The sequence below is a fragment of the Chelonia mydas genome, chromosome 4 (genome assembly GCF_015237465.2).
Source record: "Chelonia mydas isolate rCheMyd1 chromosome 4, rCheMyd1.pri.v2, whole genome shotgun sequence".
Lineage (NCBI taxonomy): Eukaryota > Metazoa > Chordata > Testudines > Cheloniidae > Chelonia > Chelonia mydas.
The window spans coordinates 58,492,297-58,512,535 of record NC_057852.1 but is presented as its reverse complement, the minus strand read 5'-3'; the positions used below and the strand labels follow the sequence as shown (position 1 = coordinate 58,512,535).

The 20,239-nt window shown below is 38.6% G+C and overlaps 1 protein-coding gene across 9 annotated transcripts in view; it reads left to right on the top strand.

Moving 5' to 3' along the window:
• LRBA (LPS responsive beige-like anchor protein) overlaps nucleotides 1-20,239 on the top strand; it is a 549,006-nt gene that overhangs the window by 178,277 nt on the left and 350,490 nt on the right. For all 9 annotated transcript variants that reach the window (XM_043545801.1, XM_043545802.1, XM_037897376.2 and 6 more), the window contains exon 35: nucleotides 2,282-2,346. In XM_043545801.1, the coding sequence (XP_043401736.1) occupies nucleotides 2,282-2,346 (65 nt within the window). The remainder of the gene's footprint in view (nucleotides 1-2,281; nucleotides 2,347-20,239) is intronic.

Below are 20,239 nucleotides of genomic sequence, written 5' to 3'. Positions count from 1 at the left end.
ATGCTGAAAGATATCATGATAAATGCACTTTCTCTTCACTTTTGGCAACTTCCATCTTCGCCAATTAAGTTTTAAAGCATTGCAGTGCTATTCAAGAAGAAAGCCATTGTTAGCATGAAGAAACAGATGGACAATGTCATAAATAGAAAAATAATTCTTTAATTTACTTTTCCTGAGCTTCTGTAAAGTTTGTGGAGAACCCTATATACTACATTATCTTTGTTATACAATGTTAAATATTTACAGCTTGATTTAAGATGAAAAAAGCTTTTGTGTATTTATTCATTATTGTGGGGTTTTTGTTGATAATATTAACAGCACCCAAAAGTGTGCTAGGTGTTTCCTAATAAAGAGGAGTAATGCTTTCGCAAGATGCTTACAAAGTATTTTAAAACAATGTGGGGAGGGTAATAAGATAGTAGGGAGGGCTAGGGGAAGTAGGACAGGAGCAACATCAGCAGGATTTACGTGATAACAATGAAAGCTAGTGAATAGTAAGGTGGAGCAAAAAAAAATTCAAATACAGTGAGTAAGTAGAGGCTTAATTGGTAAGATTATAATTAAAATTGCTTGATAATGGATGTAAGGTACTGAGCTATGGTCGTAAAAATTCATTGCATCTCATGAGAAATAATATATGCCAATCTCACTCATTTCACTAGAGATAGCTTTATCCTTGAGCTCTTCAAAACTATAGTATGTTAATACAATATGTAAAAGCACCTAAGACCTTGAGGAATCAGAACTATGAGAGTTCAGATTTCGCATGTCTTCCCTTTCTTTGATAGCTTGAATTTTAAAAAATCTTGAAGTTTGTCTTGCTTGGGATTGGAGGCACAAAGAAACAATACTGTGCTATTGATTTTGTTGTGTGATCTAATCTTTGTGACAATGATTGTGAGAGAGAATTTAAAATTATACATGCTGTTTTAATAAATGAAACTGAGAAGGAATGTGACTTTTTCACCTGCTGACTCGAGATCAGAAAAAAAGTCCTATGCTTTGAAATATGCCATTGCTTTCAAGAAACCTTTTCATTTTTACATTTTCTGTCTGTCGTGTGTGTGCTGATGAGATTAAAAGGACAATGATGACAGTGCTGAAGTGAGTGATGAGTGTGATTTTTAAGAACATTGTGGACATAAAATTCTAACCAGACCAAACTGCAAAAAAGCATGGAAGTTAGATATGGAAAAGACACATTAGATCCGGCCATCCCTCTGCCATTGAAGAATGGTTCCTTTATAGGGCATTGTCAAGAAAGGGGCTTAAGTTATTGCAGGGGAGATGAACTCTTATGAGTTCCATGAATAGGAGCATGAATTAGCAAATGAGTTACTGAGCTGTGTGGCGCTTTCATGGGAAAACAATGCATATTGGGAGGTGTGCTATTACACATTAGGGCCCCATTAAACATAATGTGAATATATAGTATATGTAACATTCCTGCCACTGCTGCATACTTAGGCTATGTCTACACTACAGCTTATGTTGGCATAATTTATGTCGCTGTGTGTGAGAGAGAGAGAATAAATCACCCCTCTGACATAAGTTATGCTGACATAAGCACTGATGTGCGCTGCGCTATGTTGGTGGGAGAGCTTCTCCCGCCAACATAGCTTCTGCCAATCGTGGGGGCTGGCGTAGCTAAGCCAATGGGAGAGCTCTCTCCAGTCAGCTTAAAGTGGCTACATTAGATGGTTTACAGGGCCGCTGTAAATTCTCTGGTTTAGCCATGCCCTTAGAAAAATGTTAATATGTACAAAAATCTGGAAAGATAACAGGTCTCCATGATCTAATAGTTGATAACATGAAAATATAGGACTGATTTTGGGGGAGTGGTGTTATACCTTTGCGAGAAGATGGCATCAGTGTTGCCAGTATATAACCAGTCATCCTTTGGACAATAAGGAAAATCATAGTGTATTTGAAATGATAGGGCTTAAAAATGAAACTGAAAGAAGTGTGACCAACGCATAGGCTACATTACCAAGATTCGTTGAAGCAGAGACTAGTGCATCAGTGAACTAGAGGAATTAGGAGACCCGTTTGAAATTAGATTGTGACATCACATGATGTTAAATAGGCAGATAAACTGGAGTCAAAAGAAATATGTAATAGTCCATGTTTTTTTCAGGGATCTCTTAGCTTACTTTGACTTGATGCTATGGCTTTCTCCTCAAATAATTATAGTCTGATAATTCTGCTTAGAATACGTACATTGCTTTTTCACCTATTTTTATAAAACTAAGTGCTTCCCCTTCTTTCTTTTATTTTACAGGAGTGGCAGAACTCAATACAGAAGAATGCAGGCCTAGCATTTATTGAACTTGTCAACGAAGGAAGGTAACTTTTGTGTTTTATGTCAGAGTATTTGATGGCTCCCTGATCGTAGCTTTCAGCACATTGTGAGGTTTGAGACTTTTGATCTGCAAATACTAGTATTTTTCCCTGGTTTATGATGCAAATCAGTAGTTCAGTTCTCCTTTCAATCAATCATTTTGAGTTTTACAAACATGATTGTGCATTCCTTAATACTCTTGATAGTTGTAATATTAAAATATGGCAACTTACAGAATCTTAAGTTTCTTCCTGTAATTTTTTAATAAGCATTCTATCTCATCAGTGTCTTATGGATTTTCTTTCTTCTTCTCTCTGTGGGCTCATATCACTGATGCTATAATTTTTATTAGCTACTCTTTTGTGTACGGGGAGTGAGTTCTAACTAAGAATTGTAACACTAACTTTTGTTTAATTTATTTAGGGCTTAGTCCTTTTATAATCCAAGTACATTATACAGTAGGACAGAAGTGCATAATATAATGTATTACTTTAAATATATGTAAAAAACCCCTTTTAATATTACCAATGAGGTTTAATGCTCAATCAATATCTGTATAATATTGCTGAGATTTATGGAAAATGACAGAGCAGTTGACAGGGGCATGATCTTTGACTTGCAGTGGCACTCATCGGAATTATCAATATTTCCTTCATTAGGAATTGATTGTTAAAGCAGACCAAGAGCAATATTTACTTTTCGCTAAAAAGCTTTATAGTTAGTTAACTGTAGAACAATGTGACAAAGGCAATTTTTTATTTAAATAAAAAAGATTCCTGTTACTTGGTAACTAAAGAGCATGAGAATCAATCACACTAGAAAATGAACTTTGCAGTAGCAGGGCAGATACTGAGATGTGATGAAACTGAATGAAAAGCAGCTGAAAAAATTTTCTTTTAGTATGTCATGTGAAATTTATCAGATGTGTCAAACCTAGTACAATAGAAAGTAACCCTTCAACTTCTTAGGAATTGGGGAAATGGCTATTTAAGACTTTTCTTTTAAAATTTATGGAGATTCTCAAGATGTGCAAAAGTAATGACTGTCCTAATGAATGAGTTTACTTGGGTTTATGTCAAGAGAAACACCATTCGGAGGTGTTTTGATCTCTACTAGTTTTGATCCCAAGGGCCAAAAAAAAGTAACAAGGGTGTTCAGTTACAGTACTAAGATCTAGCCTGTAGTTGTTTCTTATTATGCAGCTCTGACCTGCCTTGACCTGATTTATAGAGTGCCTCCTATAAATATGGCCCTTGATTAATGTTTTATTAGTATAGATAACATCTAGATCCTTCACGCCTGTAAGCAACAATGTAAGGTTCATCTGGGCAGGATGGGTGTCATTAACAAATCAATTTCTAAGGCTGTGCTCTAAGTAGCATTTACCTAGTAGATACTCACCTCATTTAAATCAGGTTTTCAGAAGCTATTCTTGCTATAAAGGTGTTAATTCGACCATTTTCTTTTTAAAAACTATAAAATCTTGTAAACAGATGGACCCTCCCAAATACATTCTGTTAATAATTTATGGCTTAGATTTAGCAAAACAGTCATGTCCAATTCAGAGACAAATGATTCTTTGAAGACCAGTAAGTGTGTTTTTGTTTAGCAGAAAATGTCTCATTGTCACTTTGTTCTGTGGCTGATTCAAATGACTGAGCTGTTTTATAAACTGGAAATGCAACTTTCATGGGAGAGGGAAAGAAATTCCTAAAAATGTCCCCTGTATTCTCCTCTAAGTGAGTCTTCCCTCAATTCCTACTCAGAGAATCTTTTAAAGTTATTGCTGAATTGACCTTGTTAATGCTTTGTGGCTTTAAAATGATCATTAAAATGATACTATTATAGAACATATGATTGCATTCTATAACTCCTCTTTCCTCCCACTACCATTTACAGACTAAATCTCCCATCTCTAAGTAGAGTATGTATTTTTCCAACAACCTTATTTTTAGCAACCCTAACAGCTGTACCTTAATAAATAAAAAGAAAAGGAGTACTTGTGGCACCTTAGAGACTAACCAATTTATTTGAGCATGAGCTTTCGTGAGCTACAGCTCACTTCATCGGATGCAGTGGGGATTTTATTGATCTTTCTCTAATTTCAAATAGTGTTTTAGACTAGATATTTGCTGTGCATCTTAGACAAAAAAGGTTAATCACTCAAATAATTTGTAAGGAAGATCCTCCTCCCCCATCCCCAATAAAGATCAGCTGACCACTAGAGCTGCACAAAATATTTCAAATGAATTATTTTTTTTTGCGAAAAATATGCAGATTCAGGTTGATAGAAACATTTTGTGATTTGTGGCAAATTTGCTCTGTTTGTCAGGGAAAAAAGAAAATTTTAAATTCTAATATAGTGTTTCAGTGTTTACTAAATGAAATGTTTTTATTTTCAATTTAAAATTCACTTCAGTTTTATTTAAAAAAATTAATAGATTAAATAAAACTCCTCAAATGAAACACTTTGTTTGACCTGAAACAGTTTAACTTCAATTTGGAAAAAAAAAAAAAGGTTTCTCTACCTAAAACTACATTAATCAAACCCTTTTAAAAAAATACTATGGATTAAAAATTATAAAAATAACTAGTTGAGGTAAATTGCTTTACTCTTCCAGTCCATATATTAACTTACAAACATTGTTAAGGTATTTATTCCTATGTGTTAACATAACAATCTTAACTTAGATCAACAAGATGCATTGTACTTACAGATTGTCAATGTATAACACTCTGTATCTTCTTCTAAAGGATATATGTACACACACCCGGACTATTCATAGACATGTTTGTTAATGTGAAAATTAAAATACTTGGGCCTGAAACTGGTTAGTCAGCTACCGTGACACTGATCTATTGGAAAACAGAGTATAGCTGTAGACTGTCCAACTCCTTAATTGCTTTTCACTTGCAATGGTCTGTTGGCTCAAAAGGGAAAAAAGGGCATTAGAGAATTTGTTGCCATAGATGCAAATGGTGTGGTGAAAAAAAGATAGCAAAATATAGTTAATATTGATAGTTCATGAAGAAATGGAGAATAACAGCCACACTGATGCCAGTTTTACCAGAAAAGGCTTAGGAAGAAGAAATTACGCATTCATCCTATAGTAGAACTAAGTCCAGACTAGAACAGTTTATCCAGTCTGCAACTTTTATCTCAGCCTCCAACCCCAAACTGTGGGAATTCTGATAATATGGGACCTGCATCTGATTCATCCCAGTCTTTCTCTTTTAAAATCAAGACTACCATGTTAACATGTCTCTACTTACTAGATCTTTCCATTTTAAATCGTAGGTTTGTAATACGCAATTTTTTTTTTACAGTCAACAAGTTAGATTTTCATAGTGGTGGCTGCTTTGTTAAAAGTGTGAGTTAGAACCACAATAAATCATCAAAGCATAGACACCAAACAGTACTGGAGAGGTGTTGAAATTTAAAAATTATAACTTGACAGTGTGTTGGAGGGAGGGATAGAAGAGAATTTGTTTGGCGCTCTGGAGATCAAATAGTGAATATTTTAACACTCGCAAAAAATCATGTGCAACGCAAGTGAGCATTTTACAAACTGTGGCTTTGAGTTCATTGTATTTTGTTTGTCTCTGTATGGAGTTAAGTTTCATCATCTTTATGTAAATTGAAAACATATGAGGTATGCTGCACCTAAATGAAGAGACAGAAGCTTTTTGCTCATGATGGAAAATATGTATTTCAAAAAGTTTGAAGCTTTCATAACCCTTTTAAAAAATCGTCCTTCTTGATAGTGGGCTTGGGGATGCCAGTAGCCTTTTAAAAAAATGTGCATTGGTCAGAGGCGTGAACTTCTATGGAAGGGACATGCTTTTCATTCATTGGCCTCATCAAAGTGATGTCATAAAACACTTTTTTGAATGTCAGTTGAGAATTCTTAATTGTTTTTATGTAAGATCGTTCTAGTAATAGCTGCTTTTTAAAAATAAACTAGAACAACATGAAGCTATTTACACCAGACAATAAACATGTAAAGGCTTCTACTCATGTCTTATGTTCTTAAATTTTTTAAAAATCTTCTGACAATCAGGTCTTCCTTACTGGAATGTGGATTTCCCATCTTCTCTCTATTGCGCAAAGTCTTAGCTTGGCTTTCACAAACTACGCTTTAATCTAGTTTAAATAATAGCTTATATATATATATATATATATCAGACAACAAGATTTGGTTTGAAAGTCATCTATTTTTTAGCTATTTTCCTTTTAGTTAAATGGAGAAAAATGAGGTTCTATTGTGTTCAAGCTACTGCCTTTAGGAATTTAGGAACTTGTAGATCTTTTATTGGTGAGTGAACAGTGTGTCTGTAAAGTCTTTATTCCATTGGAATGGTTCTAAAGACTTTTTTGTAGCAGTAATTAAAACTTGTATCACAGTATACAAACAGACCTCATTAAAGACATAAATAATACTTCTGAGTGTACAACTTATGCCTCTACTCAAAGACAAGAGAATCTCCTTGGTGTGTGTGTGTGTGTGTATATATATACACACACACATATATATAATTATAGGAATATTTGCATTAGCCTCAGATCCCTCATGTTTGCTGAGCCTCTCTCATGGGCTAGGGTCCTTTCTCTGCTATGGCATAGTCTGGAGTTCACAAACCTCTCCCTCTAATACCTCATCAGAAATGCCTGTCCACACAGTTGCTGTGCATATCACATCATTAGATCTTACATTGAATTTGGACTAAAGTTAATAATTTGTTGATCTGAAGTTGGCAATATTCTTCTAAAATCTTTCCATCTCTAACTTTTCTACTTGTGCCTAACTCTCTGTTGTTCTGCTGTTTCTCTTTTTTGCTTTTCCCACCTTGGAAAGTGCCTGAACTTGTACCTGATTATCTGTGCAGTCAGCAGCAATGTGCAGAGCAAGGAAATTCCTAGCTCTGCTCCAGACGGCTGGGCACCTTTCATCCTGACCACAGAAGAATCTAAGTGCCTAACCTGCTCACTTGTGGCTTGATCTCCTCACTTGTAGCTTGATCCTGTGCTGAACAGTCTGACCTTGATCCAGAAGAGCTCTTACGCATGTGTTTAATTTTGAGTTCCTGAGTAGTCCTATTGACTTGAATGGGACTTCTCATTTGCTCAAAGTTAAGCACAGGCTCAAGTGATTTGCTGAATAGTGTGGCCAGCACCTTTCAGGGAAAAGTGCCTGTCTGGGACCTTGAATTTTGCACAGCTGATGGTAGAAAAGTAGGAAGTCCATAATGCCTCAGTCCCCCTCCCATATTGGCCGAGCATCTCATGCAGTGGTTGTCAGTGCAATATCTGTCATTGAAATACATTTAGCAGTAAACTTGGAACCAAGAAAAAGAAGCACAGTGGCAGCTATGGAGGTAAGCAAACTTAAAAAGAAAAATCCCTTAGGAAAGGGAAGTAATTGAACGAATAGTGTTACCAACTCTCATGATTTTGTTTACCAATTTTTGCATTGTTTTTTTAGCCTCAACTATTGGAATCAATATGTTACCTGAGAATCTGTTTTCATTTAAAAAAAAAAAGTCTAAACCTTATTGTTTCAGAGAAAAACTTGAGAATATAAACCCTAAATAACAATGCCTATTTCTCATATAGTGGTTTTCATCTTTAGATCTCAAAGGGCTTTACAAAGAAGGTCAATACTGTAAGGCAAATAAAAACCTCAAATGTGTTGTTTGGCTTAAAAATCATTAGACTTTTTTTTAATCTTTTGGTTTTTGGGGTGGGTGGAGGGATGTTTGTGACAACTGGGAAAAAATTGCCCGTGCTTTTACTATGCCTCTCTTAATGCATTTTTTTCATGCTACTTCTTATGCTTAGAATGATCTCTCAAAATCTGTTTACTAAGGGAACCACCTCTTGTTGCATATCATTCCTAGAAATCCACTCTTGCAGTGTACATACTGAAAACCTTTGTTAGAACTATGGTAGTGAAAAAGATCCTCTAGACCACTTCCATCTATATTTCCCAGGGCATTAGTCTCTTAGAGGGAGGCTTTTGGAAATGCTCCTAAACCTCTTGGGCATATATTACACAGAAAAATCAATGGAACATGTGTCCCTTAATCCCCTAGTTGCTTTTGAAAATCTCCTTCTTAGATTATGTAAGCTTTTCATGAGCGATGCTATTTTTGTATATTATATGGAATCAAGAACACTCAGTGACATGAAAAATAAAAATGGGAGAGCTGACAGAGAATACCTTTGGCATTTTTAAGTAGTTCACTTTGCTCTTGAAGCAAGCAAAGATGTTGCGAAGGAGGAGGAAGGGATGGAATTAAAATGTGACATGGCCGGAGGGTCACGAGAAATAGCAGCCCGCTATAGCTGGAATGGCTGTTGGCTAGATGCTCTGAGGGCCATGCTGGCTGGTGAGTTGACTGTTCTACACACACATTTTTTGTAATTATGACAGATCTATTTCTGACCAGGAATTGGAGGGGGAGAGTTCTATGACTCTGCTTGCTTCCTGGCTGACAGCTGTAGCTGCCTATGACGATTGTAAGGAAGGGACCTGACCCATGACCCATAACCTAAGGAGCAGTGGGCCTGACTTCCTTGGACAAGAAAAGCTGAGAATACTTTAAGTATGAGAAGCACAAAAGATTGTATGGGAAATAGGTCTAGTCAAACTCTCTTTTTTGGTGAGGTTACAAGTTTTATTCATATAATAGACTTTTGTAAGGCATTTGACTTAGTCCCACTTTACATTCTGATTTTTTTTAAAAAAAAAAAAGCTCTGTAAAATGAATGTAGCTCATAGTAAATGAATTAAAAACTAGTTAATGGATATTGCAAAAAAGTAATTGTAAATGGGGAAACATCATCCAGTGGCAGTGTTTCTAGTGGGTTTCCAAAAGGATCTACTCTCAGCCCAATACAATTCAATATCTTTATCAATGATCTGGAAGAAAACATAAAATTATTACTGGTAAAATTTACAGATGGTGGACATTTTGGTGAAGTGGTAAATAACAGTTACAGAGAGTCAACTGTTTCCAATGGCAAGATGAACTCATTTAACATGCCTTCTTAATACAACCAATTACAAGATCATACTTCAAGGAACAAAGATTGTAGGTCACACGTATAGGATGAGTGACTGTATCGTGGAATGCAGTAACACTGAAAAGGATTTACAGGTCACTGTAGACAACCAGTTGGACGTGAGCTACCAGTGCAATACTGTAGCTAAGAGAGAAAACAAGATTTGTAGGTGTATATGCAGGGAATATCAAGTAGGAACATGGTGGTTGTATTACCACGGTGGATGGCATTAGTGAGACCATTCATAGAATCATAGAATATCAGGGTTGGAAGGGACCTCAGGAGGTCATCTAGTCCAACCCCCTGCTCAAAGCAGGACCAATCCCCAATTAAATCATCCCAGCCAGGGCTTTGTCAAGCCTGACCTTAAAAACCTCTAAGGAAGGAGATTCTACCACCTCCCTAGGTAACGCATTCCAGTGTTTCACCACCCTCTTAGTGAAAAAGTTTTTCCTAATATCCAATCTAAACCTCCCCCATTGCAACTTGAGACCATTACTCCTCGTTCTGTCATCTGCTACCATTGAGAACAGTCTAGAGCCATCCTCTTTGGAACCCCCTTTCAGGTAGTTGAAAGCAGCTATCAAATCCCCCCTCATTCTTCTCTTCTGCAGACTAAACAATCCCAGTTCCCTCAGCCTCTCCTCATAAGTCATGTGTTCCAAACCCCTAATCATTTTTGTTGCCCTTCGCTGGACTCTCTCCAATTTATCCACATCCCTCTTGTAGTGTGGGGCCCAAAACTGGACACAGTACTCCAGATGAGGCCTCACCAATGTCGAATAGAGGGGAACGATCACGTCCCTTGATCTGCTCGCTATGCCCCTACTTATACATCCCAAAATGCCATTGGCCTTCTTGGCAACAAGGGCACACTGCTGAGTCATATCCAGCTTCTCGTCCACTGTCACCCCTAAGTCCTTTTCCGCAGAACTGCTGCCTAGCCATTCGGTCCCTAGTCTGTAGCAGTGCATTGGGTTCTTCCGTCCTAAGTGCAGGACCCTGCACTTATCCTTATTGAACCTCATCAGATTTCTTTTGGCCCAATCCTCCAATTTGTCTAGGTCCCTCTGAATCCTATCCCTGCCCTCCAGCGTATCTACCACTCCTCCTAGTTTAGTATCATCCGCAAATTTGCTGAGGGTGCAATCCACACCATCCTCCAGATCATTTATGAAGATATTGAACAAAACCGGCCCGAGGACCGACCCCTGGGGCACTCCACTTGACACCGGCTGCCAACTAGACATGGAGCCATTGATCACTACCCGCTGAGCCCGACAATCTAGCCAACTTTCTACCCACCTTTTAGTGCATTCATCCAGCCCATACTTCTTTAACTTGCTGACAAGAATACTGTGGGAGACCGTGTCAAAAGCTTTGCTAAAGTCAAGAAACAATACATCCACTGCTTTCCCTTCATCCACAGAACCAGTAATCTCATCATAGAAGGCGATTAGATTAGTCAGGCATGACCTTCCCTTGGTGAATCCATGCTGACTGTTCCTGATCACTTTCCTCTCATGTAAGTGCTTCAGGATTGATTCTTTGAGGACCTGCTCCATGATTTTTCCGGGGACTGAGGTGAGGCTGACTGGCCTGTAGTTCCCAGGATCCTCCTCCTTCCCTTTTTTTAAAGATTGGCACTACATTAGCCTTTTTCCAGTCATCCGGGACTTCCCCCGTTCGCCACGAGTTTTCAAAGATAATGGCCAGTGGCTCTGCAATCACAGCCGCCAATTCCTTTAGCACTCTCGGATGCAACTCGTCCGGCCCCATGGACTTGTGCACGTCCAGCTTTTCTAAATAGTCCCTAACCACCTCTTTCTCCACTGAGGGCTGGCCATCTACTCCCCATGCTGTGACGCCCAGCGCAGCAGTCTGGGAGCTGACCTTGTTCGTGAAGACAGAGGCAAAAAAAGCATTGAGTACATTAGCTTTTTCCACATCCTCTGTCACTAGGTTGCCTCCCTCATTCAGTAAGGGGCCCACACTTTCCTTGGCTTTCTTCCTGGAATACTGTGTCCAGTTCTGGTGTCCACACTTCAAAAAAGATGTTGACAAATTGTAAATATTTAAAAAACAAAACAAAACCAAAAAAAACCCTATAAGAGTGGTTTGAGGTTTAGAAAGCTTGCCTTCTGGTGAGAGAGTGTCAATCTGGTTAGTTACTCCAAGAGATTAATTGATTTGATAGTAGATGACTCCTTAATCTAGGAGAAAAAGGCACATTGAGATCCAATGGTGGATGCTGAAGCTAGACAAAACCAGACTAGAAATAAAGCAGAGTTTTTAAAAACTGAGTGTAAATAACTATCAGAAGAAGTAGAGGTGTGGTACATTCTGAATCACTTGAAGGCCAGTTTTATACTGTTGACCTCTATTAGTATAACTACGTTGCTCAGAGGTGTGAATAATCAACACCCCATAGTGACTTAGTTATACTGACCTAACTCCCATATAGACAGCACTATGTCGATGGGAAAGCTTCTCTCATTGACATAGCTGCCACCTCTTGGGAGGTGGATTAACTATGCTGATGGGAGAAAAGCTCGCCCATTGGCATGGTAGCGTCTTCACTAAAGTGCTACAGAGGCGCAGTCGGGGCACACACAGGAATTTAAATTTTACTGCCTTTGGGGCGGGGGCACCAGTGCGGAAGGCAGAACTCCTCTGGCAGGGGGGAAGGAGAAGCAAACTCCTCTGCAGAACTCCTGCTCCAGTGCTGTAGGAGGGAGAGTGCTTTCCCCACCGCAGTCCCTGGGCTGAAGGAATTCCACTCTCCCTGCTGCAGCTCCAGGGGAGAGGAGCATTCTCACTCTCCCTGCTGCAGAGCAGGAGGAGTTCTGTGTCCCCCACTGATTATTCTGTGTCCACCACTGCTTTCCCCCCATTGTGCACGCCCCTGGATGCAGCTGAAGTCTTTCAACATGATTAGATATCCTTCTAAATGATATGCTATAGCTCAAACAGAAGTTATGGGCTTGATGCAGAAATTACTGGTTGAGGTTCTTTGGCCTGTGTTACGCAGAAGGTCAGACTAGATGATCACAATGGTCCCTTCTGGTCTTAAAATCTGTTAAATATACTTACTGTGTCTAGTAAGAAAATCTGTTTTCCTATTGATAAATTTACTGTTGACTTAGCTTAGCAGAAAACCTTTGCTCTCATGCAAATACTTGAACGATCTCTCTGCTGTGTGGTTTCTTGGTTTAGTTTGTAAATTTTCACACTCTGAGATGAAAAATATTCTACTTGGGGTTAAACTAATGTTAAAAGAATGAGAGTTGGTGCTTTAAGAATGGTCTATGTAGCTGACACAGGTAAAGCAGTGATGTTTCTTTTGGAAAGTGGTAGGCTATTCTTGGAGCTAAATGTTGCATTCCAGTAATGTTAATACCGTTACATCAAATGGAAACTAAAAATTAAAGCCAAAATTTTCAACATTAAGTACTGAAAAGTAGACACTTAAATCTTATTTTAGGCACCTAAATAAGTTCCTTGAATTGCAGAGATGCTATGGACTTGCAGCTGCCTTTGACATTAATGATAGCTGTAGCTCCTCAGCACCTATGGAAAATAATGCTACTTTTATTTCCATGAACAAATATCAATTTAGGTGTTTAGCTGAGACACTTACTTTCTAAAAGTTTAGCCTAGCCATTTAAAGACTCAAACAGCTGCTTGGGAATACCTTCCTGTCAGAGAATAACCACAGAAAAGACTAGGTCATGATAAAGTTTTTTGTGCTTGTTTTAGAAACAATATGAACATTGCTTTGAGTTTAAAAAAAAAAATCTTAGCATATGCAGTGCCAAAAAAAGTCTATTTGAAACTAAAACAAAACTTTAACACTTGATGCCTAGAGTCCTTTCTCTGGAGAAAATAAAAAGTGCAATTGTGGTGCATCCCACTATGTTCTTTCAGCCCACTGGAAAACAATTCACTGAAGTACAGAGCGGTTGTGTAGTCAGTTTCCTGAGGGCATATTTTAGACTCTGGATTTAGGAAAACCAAAAAATTAAGAAATTGGATTGAATAGCTTATTTATAAACTTTCTATCAGACTAACTTGACAAACTCAGTTTAAAACAGACTGAAAATGGCAATGGTGACTGTCATGATAAACTGAGACTGTTCCTAAGTTACCTTTAGACATTTTTAGTTAATAATATACCATTTCGTAACAAATGCAATTCAATAAATGTAATATTATGTTACCTATAAAATCGTGTTTATTGTTTTAACATGTAGTTTCTTGTTCTCGTCTGTTTGATGATGTCATTTCTGTATAAAAGTATGTGGCTGACATTTCCTTAGATCAAGTCCATTGACTCTGTAAATGTGGTCAGTGCTTTCTAGTACAGAATCACATACTTGGTCATTTAAGTGTTCACCTAGAACTTCTTAGACTACTTTCTGAGAGTTGTATGGCTTGTATGAGCTCCTAGTAATGGGAACATACAGAAATAACTCAAATATGAGAAGATGCATACCAGTAACTCTTGTTCTTTGAGAGTGTTGCCTCTGCATATTCACATTACCTACGTACTTTCTTCATTTATTCAGTCTTAGGTCAAGAATTCCTGAAATAGAGAAGGAATTGAAAAGGAGTACTTGTGGCACCTTAGAGACTAACCAATTTATTTGAGCATAAGCTTTCGTGAGCTACAGCTCACTTCATCGGATGCATACTGTGGAAAGATCTTTTAAAAAGATCTTCTACACTTTCCACAGTATGCATCCGATGAAGTGAGCTGTAGCTCACGAAAGCTTATGCTCAAATAAATTGGTTAGTCTCTAAGGTGCCACAAGTACTCCTTTTCTTTTTGCGAATACGGACTAACACGGCTGTTACTCTGAAAGAAGGAATTGAGGGGCACTTTCTTTTATATTCTCTGGGAATACTCTGTGAGCGGGGAGGGAGAGGCCCCAATGGACACTGCATACCAGAAGATTCTCGAGGCTTTTGGGACAGATGCAAATGGGAATAGGCAGAGGCAATATTTTTGAACATAGTATTGGTGGGAGATAATAGTTTAGGTGTAGTAGGTACAACTGTGAATCTGGCAGTGTAAAAATGTTCCTTCAAACAAATATTTTTAACTTCCATCTCCATGTGATACTCATGACCAGTATCAGTACTTATTGAAATGGGAAAGGGCAAAGTATTTGTCCCATATATGCCAATGCTGTCAGTTTTAAAAACCTATAAGGCTAGTTCCCTGACTGAAGAATAGTTCAAAGAAAATATTTTCAAGTTCACAAAATGGATATTTGAAAAACATTAGCGATGTGTTTAACCCTTCTCTCACCTCACAAAAATTCTATAAAATCTTTGCTTTCATATCCCTAGGACAATATTTAATATGCTTAAAGTTCATGTTGATAAGCACTTATTCTAAACTCTGATTTTCTGTTGGTTTTTTACTTTTGTGTAAAAGTAAAAACTTAAGTTGAAATGTTTTCATTATGATCTCAGTCCAAATTGTAAGACTGCTTTGAGTCTAAAATTGTCTTTTATAAAGGCCAATATAAAAATAACATTTAAAGTCAATTGTTAGAAATCTTCTGTTAGAAGTGCTTGCATACTGGAGAGGTAATTCTCATCCAGCTTCATCCATCAGAGTGGAGACTGGCTTGACCTCAGTTAGTTCAGCATGTAATACTAGAGAGAGATCCAAACCACAAATCACTATACAATCTTGAGATTCCTTAAGACCAGCTGCTAACAAAGCAAAGAAAAGAATGTACTTAGTGAGAAGTGAAGAAGCAGAGGAGAAAAGATGGATGAACTACCAGCTGAGAATAGATTTCAGAAAATGATATTCCACTCATGCAGGCCAAAAAGGTGTTACAGTGAAGAAAATAAATGTGTATCACTCCTGAGGCCTGGTAATACTTCTTTTCAGCCACTATTATAAGAAACTGCTTTAAAGCCATTAATGTTAAGACTTTAAGTCTGACAAACACTGACATGCTGTTAATGAAAACTGGATGACCAGATTCTGTAATGAAAAACATGGGGGTGTGCCCAGGCAAGGTTGGGAGGATGAAAGTAGAAAGAAGGTACTGGAAAGAGGAGAAAAGTGTGTTCTTTTTCCTCGCCACCCCCTTCCTGCCATTCTCCTACTGTGGAAATCAGGACACATTACACAGAAGAGTGGTAGAAAACTATACTTGCTTATCAAGGTTCCCTCTGCTGTTTTCTTCCTATCCCAGCTCCTTTACTTCTTTTTTTTTCTGCCCTGTTTTTAATTTAACATTTTCTTTAAGTCCTTCCTTTATTTCCAGTTCTTCTTTCTCTTTCTACTGTTTTAATTATTTTTCATCTCTTTGCCTCTATTTTCTTCATTTTTTCTCTACTTCTTTTCCCATCTCTCCCCATTTCAGTTATCGCTTTCCTTTCACTCATTTTTTTTGTTCTTTACCTCATTCTTTTTCTCCCTCCTTTTCTCCTTCTTGCCCTCATCCTTTACTGCATACAACCATTCACTCATTTCCTCTCACCCATACCAGTGCAGCCACCTCTCACTTTCTTGCCCTGTGGAATAGTGCCTGTAGAAGCTGAAGGACTGTGTGTATGTGTGGGGTTGGGGCGGGGAGACATGCATGTAAAGGAGGAAGGAGAGGGCAACTCAAGTTTTTGAGTAATGCAAGTGCAAAAAAGCCTCAAAATATTGTTGAGCATACAACGGCTGAGAAAATCTATAATAATGTTGCCTTTTGCTTTGAGTGCCATGTAGTTCTGGATTACTACCAACCCCATTTCTCACCAGAAGAACTAGGCTTCACCTGCCCAGAACATTTCAGTATAATCAGACTTCTTAAGATCAAGCAGCATATTTTCCTGAGATTCCAGTTTTAACTCTCCAGTGTTCTCCAGTACAGTAACAAAGGGTATTTGACTTGGAATGGGGAGATTTGGATATGACAAACACTAGAACCTGAAGCTGTTTTTGGATATTATAAAAATATATATACAATGAAAATGTTTTTGTGCTTTATACAGCTTAATCCAATATACCAAGTAACTTCAGAATGTAATGTTCTTGGTTGAAAATAAAGTGTGAGTCTACTCTGAAAAATAATTAAAAATTGCATCATAGTGTTCTGTTTGTGCTGCAGTGACCTCTGGAGCAAACTTGCAAAGATACCACTGTGACCAGCAGCTTGATCATAAATGTACAGATATCTTTCCAACAGCAAATCCTACAGACTTCCACCTTTGATCTAAAAGTCCAGATGAATTACTTCTGGCTATTGCATAACGAATAATAAAGATTCGGAGGAAGAGGGCTCAAATTCTGTCACCAGTTAGTTGTTACACTTTTGTGGCACCATTGTCAAAATAGGGTGTATGTTTATTCCTTCTAAAGCATGAACAGAACTGTTTGTGCATTTTGAATAGCAGGGCAAAATTATGTGCTCACTTTTACACCTCTGTAACCTCATTGCCTTGGAATTGGAATTTTGTTAATTCTTTTGAAGCATTAAAAGGGATAAAATGTGCATTACATAGCTATGGGTGTATTGGCTCTACAATGCTATTGGGATTAAAAAGCAGTGAAAACTTAATTTTTGTCATTAATATAAGCAGAAGAATTCACACAGTGGCAGATCTGTTGAATAAAAAGCTCTTTTTATAGTCACTTATTGGAGTAAAATTGATATTCAAAAACAAGAGAAGGTAAGAGAAATTGAAATATAGGTCTCACCTTCCCAGCTGGGATATATATGTAGGGAATCCTTACTATACCCCATCTAGGAAGGTGAACCCATGCTCCAAACAGCTTCACATTTTCAATTTTTTTCCCCTCAGGATTTTTTTTATTTAACATGGCAACAGTGATTTTGAACAATTCAAAGCAACCCAGACAGGCTCATTGCTCCTTACGGTCTTGTCTCCGGGACTTCACCATCTTTAGAGCTCTTCTTCCAGGGCTTCTCAGCCCTCTTCATCTGAGAGTTTGCCCCAGCGGGATCCTGGTGTCTTTCTCTCAGATCATTCACATGATGGGTGCAGAGAACCCCTTCCCAGGTCTTTGCCTGCTCCAAGTTTCTCTCATCTTCTCCCCTGGCCCAAGGGCATTAACCAATGCACTGAGGTGTTAAAATAGGCAAAGAAGATTTTTTTTTCAGCTGAGCATACAGATCTGATGAGGCAGAAGCAGAGATATGAGGAAAGGCTGTCCCAATTTCTGGAGTTGCAGAGAGAGATCCTCAACAACAGGAGAACAATTAGGAGGAGACAGAAGAGGCAGCCAGTGTCAAATAAGCACAGATACATCAACTTTTTTTTTTCTTTTTTTTTTTTAAGAATATATCAGCTTCTCTTTCTTGGCTGTTGAGACACCAAGGTGTTTCTCCTTCTTTCTTCTCCTATTCATTCTGATGGCATTAAGGCTGGGGAAAGTATCTTTAGTTGCTCCAGTCTGTTTGATCTGTGCCCCACCCCTATAGCCTTATATGTATTGATGAGTATGAGGAACACTTCTGAGACCATTGCTTTGCTCACAGAATGTGAGCAAGCCAAGCATAGAAATACGTATGCAAGTTTTGAATATTCAGAAGGGGATAGTGAGTTAGAGTTTAGATACAATATGAACTTGAATAAGTTATTTTATCTCTCTATCTTATCCCTTTTGTCTTACATGTGTGATATTGCATTGATGTTTTCTATATTGTAAACACAAAATGTCACAAAATATATTTATCATAGTGTACTGTATTTCTGACACAATTCACCTATATTCTCTGCTGGTTCATATGGTGCATGCTTGAAAGAATTTATATCTCCTGCCCCATTGTACATCATTGTATAGCTAATTTTAACTTGATAAATTCCTCTTAACTAATTTAAAAACAGAATCTGTATGAATGTTTTTAGTAACAATATATGAACTCACTGCATAATTGGGCTGTAATTCAACCATGAGCTTTGCTACCATTCATAAACTGCTCTGAAGCAGTGCTCTTAAAGTTTATGAAGGCCTCAGAAATGCTAGATTGAATTACAGCTTTATTTGCTGTATAAACTAGAACAGCTATATGTCTTAGCGTTTAGTTCATGAGTCTGAGGATGTTTTGTAATCCTTAAAATGTTACTTATAATTTAATGTAAAGCTTCCATTTTATAGACATTCTTTATAGATAGAGCACTACCAAATTCACAGTCCATTTTGGTCAAGTTCACGGTCATAGGATTTTTAAAATCATAAATTTTATGATTTCAGTTATTTAAATCTGAATTTTCATGGTTTTGTAATTGTATGGGTCGTACCCCAAAAGGAGGGGTGTGTGAGTGGGGGGGGGGGTTCGCAAGGTTGCTGTAGGGGGTTGCAGTACTGCTTCCCTTACTTCTGTGCTGCTGGTGGTGGTGGCGCTATCTTCAGAGCTGGGAGGCCAGAGTGTGGTGGCTGCTGGCCGGATCCCAGCTCTGAAGGCAGAGCCGCTGCCAGCAGCAGTGCAGAAGTAAGGATGGCAAGGTATGGTATTGCCACCCTTACTTCTGCGTTGCTGCCTGCAGAGCTGGACCCTCGGTCAGCAGCCACCGCTCTCTGGTCACCCAGCTCTCAAGGCAGCAGTGCAGAAGTAAGGGTGCTATGGTATGGTATTGCCACCCTTACTTCTGCTCTGCTGCTGATGGGGAGCTGCCTTCAGAGCTGGGCGCCTGGTCAACAGCTGCTGCTCTCCAGCCGCCCAACTCTGAAGGCAATGCTGAAGTAAGGGTGGTAATACCATGACCTCCCCCCCCGCCCCCCAAATAACCTTCAATGTCTCTATAATGCGTTTTTCATGGCTGTGTATTTGGTAGGGCCCTATTTATAGATGAGGGAAGAACAGTGCATTTTATAATTACTTATCTTTTCATGTATTAATTACGTTGGGTGTGTATAGGTAAATGGACGTATTTGGATGTTTGTCGTTACAGCCCCCTCAAGCAGCAGGCTGCAATGGGCTTGCCTGCCTCAGTTTCTCTCCTTCATAGTGCCCAGTAACTCCACACACGATTTCTTGCCTCAATAATAACTCTTGTTGGGGTTGGTTGTTACAAAAAACATAGGGCAAATAGTCTGTAACAAGAGTCCCAAAAATACTGTCCATTTGTCATACCCCATTACATGTAGTTCTTAAAATCCCATGACCTCTACTTCATTAGCAAATTGCATATCACACTGTGGTGTTTTCTGTCACATCTGGGCTCTTTACCGGTCCTTTCCTGTCCTTCTGCAAGGGCAGCCACCCCAGCCCTTCTAGGTGGAGTGCAGCCTTGCTCTTTTCAGCAGGAACAACCACAGCCTTTCTGCTGGGAGTTCATTCTAAGCAGGAGAGCATCCCTCTTTCAGTTGTCCCTTAGCCCTCTCTGGCCTTCTTACTCCAGCGTGGAGGTGTCATCAAGTAAACCCTTTGCTGCTCCCTTGCCTTCAGCCCTCTGGATTAGAAGTCAGCAGGTAACTATCTCTACTGCCTTCTGGCCCTCATTCCTCTGGCTTGGGTCAGGCTGAGGGTAGCAGAGCAGCACATGTACCTGCAACCACCTATAGCTTCCTTTATGGACCAGCTACAATCTCCTGCTCTCCAGCAGTTCTGACCTGCTGATCTCTCATGTAGAGAGGTCTCACCAGCTCTTTTCCTGACTTGGTTTGTTGTCAGGCTCTGCCATTTATATGTTGCAGATGCCCTCTCATAAGCCCAGTTGGGGTCAGCTGGTGAGTCACAGGTGCACTATCCTACTCTTTATTTATGGACCAGTGTGATCCTACGACAATGTTTGTGTCAAGTGTTGATTACCATTCTTAATATTTGCCGTGTCATTTAGTATGTGCATAT